Source organism: Lytechinus pictus, chromosome 11, assembly GCF_037042905.1.
Source record: "Lytechinus pictus isolate F3 Inbred chromosome 11, Lp3.0, whole genome shotgun sequence".
Lineage (NCBI taxonomy): Eukaryota > Metazoa > Echinodermata > Echinoidea > Temnopleuroida > Toxopneustidae > Lytechinus > Lytechinus pictus.
In genome coordinates this window covers 24,626,663-24,635,273 of record NC_087255.1, presented here as the reverse complement: position 1 = coordinate 24,635,273, position 8,611 = coordinate 24,626,663, and the positions used below count along the sequence as shown (strand labels likewise).

At 38.5% G+C, this 8,611-nt stretch overlaps 1 protein-coding gene across 1 annotated transcript; it reads left to right on the top strand.

Moving 5' to 3' along the window:
- The first annotated feature begins 754 nt into the window (after nt 1–754).
- On the top strand, nt 755–7,751 carry LOC129271594 (uncharacterized). The gene is made up of 2 exons (XM_064106183.1): nt 755–964; nt 5,009–7,751. Exon 2 carries the CDS (start codon nt 5,050–5,052, stop codon nt 6,241–6,243), a length of 1,194 nt encoding a protein of 397 aa, XP_063962253.1. The 5' UTR covers nt 755–964; nt 5,009–5,049; the 3' UTR covers nt 6,244–7,751.
- Nucleotides 7,752–8,611: the final 860 nt, after the last annotated feature.

Genomic DNA, 8,611 nt, shown 5'->3' with positions numbered 1-8,611 from the left:
TTCAGCTCGCGCTTCACGCTCGCATTAATTGGTTAGATTCCTATCCTGTTCATATTCTTTTTAAAGTGCTATGAATATATTGGAAAATCAAAAATGTTCAGCTCGCGCTCGCATCTATTATTTAGTTAAATTCCTATCTTGTTTATGATTTGAAAAAGTGTTACGAATGTCCAGTTTTTTGGTTGGAAAATCAAAAACTTTCAATGGTTTAGGTAATAGGTTCGAAGTATATCATGATCACAAAAAATGTTCAGAATGTTCAATTTCCAGGTCACAATTTATGAAATATCAACATATTTGGGCTCGCGCTTCGCGCTCGCATTATGTATTGAGGCCTTTCATCTTTAGTTAGGAATACCTCCCCTCTTCGAAATATGTTTATATATATATATATATATATATATAGGCCCTATATATGTATATATATATATATATATATATATATATATATATGTATGTATGTATGTGTGTGTGTTTGAGTTAGTATCTCTGTAGAACATAAAAACGGAAAACTCAACTGTGCCCCCCCTACCTTTAATCAAAGAGAGATTTCCGCCCATGATGCTTTGCACCACCCCCCCCCCCCCCCCCGCCGCTTATAAAGAGATTTATATGGCGCGGCCGCGTACACCGCAAACGGGATTTCCCCTAAAACACTACGTAAACAAACTACTAGTATATTTCCATCGTTTGTCCAGGGACACTTTCCTGGTTTGTCATTGTGCTGTGTATACAGCGTACCACGCATGTACATGTGTACGTGTGCATATTGCAGTGCAGGGCAGTGACAGATCGATTGTGCACAAGAAGAGGCCTCTGTATTATAACTTTTTTACGTTACAAATTCACCTAAAAGTAAACTTACTTTTGACAACCTGATTACATGTGGCTATACTAAGCAAGGAGAGGATTTTACAGGCCAAGTAGCTCACGTCACAACTTCAGCGTCTCATATTTTCCGAAGGTAACTAAGTTAAAAATATTCAACACTGCATTGTCTGTAGGCCTATATTATATATGATGGTGGGCCCGAGTGGGTGGGCCCTAAGTCTGCGCACCTAACAATTTGAGTTAAGATTTAACATGAATTTCTTCTTATTTCACAAAATATTTTGGATAATAATGTTCCTTATATTATTGAGAGTAAGTATACCAAATTTCTCATTAAAAAATGAAAGAAAATATAGGATTTTCTTAAAAAACCTTGGGCAGTCATAATTTCAGATCGAAAAAAAAAATGGTACCCCATGTCTGCGCACTCATTCACTTTGCACACGATTCGGAGATTTTGATGAGAAAGGCTGTATTTTGAGGCCGTCACATGAAATGCCCTGAATTCATTATTTTTTCACCATTTTGAGTCAGATTTTTTTATGAATACCTGTCTATGTATTGCATGTGTAAAGTTTGTGCTCGTTGCGTATCTTCTTTTACTAGAATCGCGCAGATACGCGGGTGCGCAGACTTGGGAGACCGCGCAGACATGGGGGAACTGACCATACTATGACTCACCCAAGGGTTCATTACATGCCGCCGCGCACAGAAAAATCAAGCCATAGAAGTTGTGTGTTGTGGACCCAAGAAGTGAGATCCCAGCACGCGCGACCCACTAGTTAGAAATCCACTGCCAAACGCAGTTCGTGGTGTGAGTGACTATGACTGTATTTTCATTGTATTGAATGTGCCTTTACGTAGCTTACGGCTTGTCTGCATGCCTGTTGGAGTTGGAGTGATGTCACTCACACGTATTGCGCGGTTAGTATCCCGGGGGGCACTCGGTATATAATGCATAGTGGGTATATGTGCAGTCAAATATAAATAATGAAGTTGTACACACGCGTGACCAACATGTGACCAAGTAATTTTCCAAAAAAAAACTAAACGAGTTTTTCTCTGTGTGCAAAATAACCCCCTAAACAAGTTTTTCGGGGGCTTTATACACATTTTGGCCCCTAAACAAGTTATCGCCAAAATAAGACCTCGTCCGGGGAAAAAGCTTGGGGAAAAAAATACCCTAAAGTAACACGTTTGGCTAGTCTTTAAAAAAGCTTTGGGGAAAAAACATACCCTAAAATATGTTTGACCCCGCGATTGACCATTGTCTTTCAAAACCACCCTTTTTCTTGAAAATCAGTGTTCTTGATACCCTTAACGAGTCCACGCGCAAACCGCGTCCAAAACTGAAAAAAAACACCCCTTTAAACGCGTTTTTTTGGTCACGCATGTGTATACAGCAATAAATTTGACTGCCCCCCCCCCCCCCCCGGTATGTGCCGCGGAGGGGACCCCCATTTTGGTCTAGTTCATAAAACTTGGACATAAGAGTAATCAAGTATCACTAAACATCCTGTGCGCATTTCAGGTCACATGACCAAGGTCAAAGGTCAATTAACTTTGGCCATACTGGGGGGTATCTGTTGGATTACCATCATAACTTAGAAAGTTTATGGATCTGTTTCATGAAACTTGAACATAAATAATTAATCAAGTATCACTGAACGTCCTGTGCGAGTTTCAGGTCACATGATCAAGGTCAAAGGTCATGTAAGTTCAATGAACTTTGGCCATGTTGGGGGTATTTGTTGAATTACCATCATATCTCTGTAAGTGTATTGGTCTAGTTCATAAAATGTGTACATGTACATAAGAGTCACCAAGTATCACTGAACATCTTGTGCGAGTTTCACAAACATTTGTAGTTCCCGTTTTTTGTCTTGCCCGCGGCACATTCCTACTACTTTTTTGGTCGAGTACCCCCCCCCCCCCCCGGGTTAATATTATGGCATATATACTGATCTCAGACTTAGTGTAGAAAAAGAATGATGTTGATTGTAATTGAATAGAAATAGAAAGATAGAAAAATGACACCCTACCCCCCCCCCATGCCATGCACCTCCACTGTCCCTGTAAATTCAGCTCAATCAAATTTGCTCTAGAGTACTGAGTAGACTCGGGGGCCATACAGCAAGTCAAAAACAGCAATTTTTAGCTCATCTGGCCCTTCAGGCCGGATGAGCTGATATGCTTTGGCGTGCCGTGGCGTCCGTCGTCCGTCCACAATTTGCTTCTTCGTCATTTCAAGTCAGATTTCAAATCTGTTTGCTTTTAATAATGATAGCGCCAGCCAGGTGGGGGATTCAAAATTTGTAGTACAGACTTTTGAAACTTATTAGATTTTTCAAAATTCACAAAAAATGCTTCTTCTTTATTTGTTGACCAATTTTTATTTTTTGCTTCCTTCTGGTAGAGCTTCATGAGGTTTACTAAACATCTAGATGATGTAGATCTACACAGAATTTCGAAATTTTGACCAGAAAATTATTTATGCTAATTTTATTTGAAATTTATTCATAGTCACAAAAAATTCTTCTTTATTTGATGACCATATTATGATTTTTTTTCATCCATCTGGTAGAGCTACATGAGGGTCACCAAAATTCCACAGAATTTTGAAATTTCGACTAGAAAATTATTTATGCTAATTTATGCAAAATGTAATTTTATTAATCACAAAAATGCTTTTCTCCTTCATTTTGATCAATTTCAATTTTATTTGCTTTAAATGATAGCTCGGCAAGAGATCCATATGCACCCCCACTAAAATTGAAAATAAAAACATGGATAAGGTTCAGAATAATATATCTAGCTCTATGATGGGGGAGTGGAAATAACTAGTACGTACCAAAATATGGCTTTATTACGTCAAATTTCGAGCAGGATATAGTGCGTGTAATTGTCCATAGAGACATTTGTTTATTTAGTCAGTAAAGGGTCTGTGAGTATAGACTAGTCAAACTATCAGCTGATAATCGTTAAAATACCCCTTCCGGTATCAGCGCTTCTTGCTAGCATAGCAGGAAGAGGTCTTGACTGCAGATAAAACAAGATGAGTTCGAGTAAGGTAAGCAACAGAAATATAGAAAAATCTTAAGCGAATGAACCGGAAGTCTCAACAATCTTTTATTATTTTTGGTGGGGGCCTGGGGGTGCATATGGAACTCTTTCCGATAGTTCTAAGTCGGGATACAAAATTTCTACACAGAATTTTGAAACTCATTAAATATGCTCATTTATGATATATTATGCATATTTTTGAAACCTCGCAAAAAATGCTTCTTATCTTTGTTGACTTTGATTTGTTTTTGTTCCATCTGAGAGCTACACGAGATTCACCAAGGTTCTACACAGAATTTAGAAATTTTGACTAGAAAATTATTTATTCTAATATATACAAAATTTATACGTAAATCACAAAAAATGCTTCTTCTCTGTCATTTCTTCAGCAATTTCAATTCGGTTTCCTCAGTTTATGTCACCAATTAATTCACTACAGTGTCAACTAGGTTGAAATTAAAAATTGTGTTAAATTTCCTTGCAAGATGCCGGATGAGCTTCGCATCATTGATGTGCTAGTATTCATTTTTATTCAAACCACCTTTATGTAAAATAATTACCAGTATTGTTTTTATGTTTCAGATCAAAAGTGTGGCCTGCATTACAAGTCTTAGATAAATTGAAATATGTGACTATGTGATAAATGACCAAATTGCAAGATGTGATTTGGTGAGCAACCACATTTCTTGTCACAATTAACACTTGAATGAAAGAAGCTACTTTTTGAGGACCTGCTTACTGACTGTATCCTAATGATCTCTACATGTACATAATACTAGAAGACAAGTAAACAAGTGTCAAATGATTAAAAGTCATGAATGGAATGATTCTCACATTAACTTGGATAAAATTTTTAAAAGTGAACATTTTGCGACACATTGCCATTGGTGTGGCAGTGTGTGCCCCTCCCCCCCCCCCCCCCCCCCCCGCATGCTTGTTATTCTTTGCTAGATCACATGTGTGGAGAAAATGGTTTACTCTGAAAATTATCTTCAGGAGCAAATGGAGTGCTTTTATTGGATGTAGGATCCATGATTTGATCAAGGAAATGCAAATTATTGCACAGTTAAAATCCGCCACTACCGGTATTCTTCATTCATTTTTTTTCATACAGATCAAAATCATCATCATCTATTACTTGAGTTTCAGCTGAAGATGGCAGTAGCAAGGGAACCAGAAGAAGGAACTTGGGAAGAGCCCCCCTATGATTCCGAGGGATACCTGTCCAGTGTTAAAACGCTCACAAGTCAAGAGCTGTCTCTTGCCCTTCCCCTCAAAGGGGGAGGATCGCCAATTGCCTTCTCCAGAGGAACCTCCGATGAGGGATTGCCTCTGAGTCCAGAGAGTCTTGAACCTCACACCCCAAGAGGAGACCTCCTTGCAGATATTCAGAGACTAGAGGGGAGGCTGAGGGATATTTTGGGGGTACTAGCCAGCTTGGCCCACTTAACGGAAGGTACACGGACAGAGCAGAGGTGTCTGAGTGAGAGGTTTGACGAAATGCTGTTGGAGCGCATTGATATGAAGAAGAAGTATCGAGAGCTGGCTTACATGGTGGAACGACTGGAGGACAGGCTGAAAACAGAGGAAGAGAAGCAGAACTTTGATGACAAAATGGCTAAAGAAGTTGAAGCTAAGGTCAAGGAAGAATTGGATAAAAGACAAAGTGAGTTCCTGGCTGAGATGGAGGGAAAGGTTAAGACAATGATCCTCCAAGAACAGGCTAAAAAAGAAGAAAGAGAGGTCCATCTGTGTATTCGTCAGCAGCGTTTTACAGAAGAGATGGCAGGTGAAAGAGTTGAAGAGGTAAAGAAAGCAATGGTCGAAGCTCACAAGGAGCGTGGTGAAGTTATGAAAAAATTCAGAGTGACCAAAGTGAAACTGCAAGAAGAGCAGAGAAAGAATGCACATCTCTTGCAGAAAATTGAGGAACTAGAATTGCGCTGTAAGCATCTGGAGGAGGAAAATAGCCGTTTGCGATTGTCTGACATCGTCCATCAGACGCATTTCACCTTTGAGGGGCCCAAGTTGGAGTGCTTTTCCTGTAGAAATGAGTATTCCACCCATCACAATGATGCTGAGGGATGCAGGTTTCACCCGATCCCTTCAATGCCCTTTGAAAGTTGGCGTAACTGCATCCCAGCCGAAGACCTGCCAGCCAATTTTCCAGTCAGCCACAGGAGTCGCTATCACTTCTGGGCTTGCTGCAACATCCTGGCCACACGGAGGCCTGAAGGGTGCTGCCACGGGCGCCACCATCAGCAGTGGGAGATGGATATCTTGATGAGACAGGTCCTTGTCGAAGGTTCAGAGCATTCTGCATTTACAGAGCCTCTCAGAGTACAGTAAATTTCTTATATAAATCTCTTCACCTACATGAAAAATGGATTCCTTTTCAGAGCATTCAGAACAAAATTCTATGGGGTTTTTTTTCTTCAAAAATTGCTACCAAATTCACCTAAAGGATGTTCCAGATCCTTCTAATGAAAGAAATTCCTCTGTGGGCTGGGTTGATCTGGCTTGAGTTTGCTGCCTTTTCTGTTTTTTAAATTTCCACTATTACTCAAAAGACAAAATTATAGTCTGTTCCGTATTCGTCTTGTTCCAAAATAGTGGATTATTCATTGGGGGGAGGGGGGGGGGGCTCTTTGAATGAAAACCCTCATGCTGAAGGTTTGTAAAAGGCTTGTAAAGGCTATTACATGAAAACTGAACTGATACATCTATTGCCCAAAGTATTGTGATTAATGCTAGGTAACCTACATGTATCCTGCTGACTGTATAGCAGGTACATGTACCTGTATTCTGAATTGTCTTTTTTATTAAAATTTTGTAATTTACATTCAGAGTCTCTTATTTTCTACCATCCAATCTAAAGAATGTCTGTATTCTTAAAAGATTCAGAACAACGATATAAAGTGAGGACCCCAGTTTTCAATATTTTCACAGTAGGCCTATGCTGTGCATTGTTGTGGAAAATCTTTAATGTGAATAATGTGCACTCAGATCATTTCATGAAAATGTTGTAATTCTTGCATCTGACTATATTTTTCATTTTTCCCCAGACTACAGAATTTTGATGCGTGTGTCGTACATGTGAGACATTTTTTTTTAAAGAGTGATATATCGAAAAGATGTATTTCATTGACTCATCCAGTGTATGTCACATATCAGTTTTGAGCATCACATGTGCGGTGCCCCATCCCATTTCAATGCAAACCACAATAGATATTCTCATAATTTTGGAAGAATGAATTTTTTGTTTGCTGTATCATGTAATTATATAGTACAATCTTTCCTATGTTTTTATTCTGTAAATATACATTTCATTTTTATTTTATTGCCTCATTGTAGAATAGATACATTTTCCACATGTGTGATGTAATAATGTACATATTTTCTGTACTTTCTTTGTATGACCAAGTGTCTTTCATTTCCAGTACTACTACACTCAATGGCCCGTATTCTGAAGTCAGGTTTAACTTAAACTCAGGTTTGAAGTTGTGGTTTAAGTATGGGAAGCCAAAAGTATCAATTTTTTTTATTAAGTTGAACGTTTCTTTTGTTTACTGTGCTCTTTCCTGATTCATCGATGGTGAAGACAATAATATATTTATACTTCCTAGGCAATTATGAATGATCTAAGAGCCAAATGAGCTGAAATATGATATCTCTACTGTTAAATATTTATGTAACAATTGGCTATCCATACTTAAACCACAACTTTAAACCTGAGTTTAAGTTAAACCTGCTATCAGAATACGGGCCTATGTATTCAAGTACGTGACTACAGGTATGTGCAGTAAGGGATGCACCAAACTATACCCAGGGGGAGGCTGGAAGTTTGGGTTGATGCCAAAAAAAAATTCCATTATTCTTTGAGCAATTTTTTTTCCTTACTCCATCGAGACAATCTTTTTTTTGCACCTTTCAAATTATTTGTCAGTGGACCAAGTTTTGTTTTTTTTACTCTGATGGTGAGTCAAGTTTTTTTTTTGCTACGTATAGCAAGTCAAGTTTTTTTTTTTTTGAAAAACTTCCAGCCCCCCCTAAATATATGGTGCGTCTCTAATTCATTGTCTATGACATTTATATTCCCATGTTTAACGTAGAGCGTTGTGGCCCAGTGGATTAGTCTTCGGACTTTGAAACAGAGGGTCGTGGGTTCGAATCCCAGCCATGGCGTAATTTCCTTCGGCAAGAAACTGATCCACAATGTGCTGCACTCAACCCAGGTGAGGTAAATGGGTACCGGTAGGAAGTAATTCCTTAAAAAGCTGTGTGCGCTATGAACGCCTAGCTTAGCCGGGTAATATAGGAGCGCCTTGAGCACCTAACAAGGTGGATATGTGCGCAATATATATACCCTATATTATTAACACATAAACAAGTTCTCTTGGTCTTTGGCTATAAAATAGCATGGACAAACCCTCTTTATATGGGAATTGTGCTGTAGATGAATAAGCCATAAACTACATTTTATGTGAGTTTTGGCTATAAAATATATTTTATGTGAGCTTGGCTATAAAATAGCAATATGCCATGTATAAATGTGTACACAATATATTAATCTTAGAGATTATGTTTTTTTATGAGTACTGCACTGTTGACTTTGTGCATTTGAAACCTTGTATCTAGCAAGAGATACAGTGTTCATATGTATAGGCGATGAAAGAATGATGATTATATTTCATTGGTTGAAATATTCAGTTACATT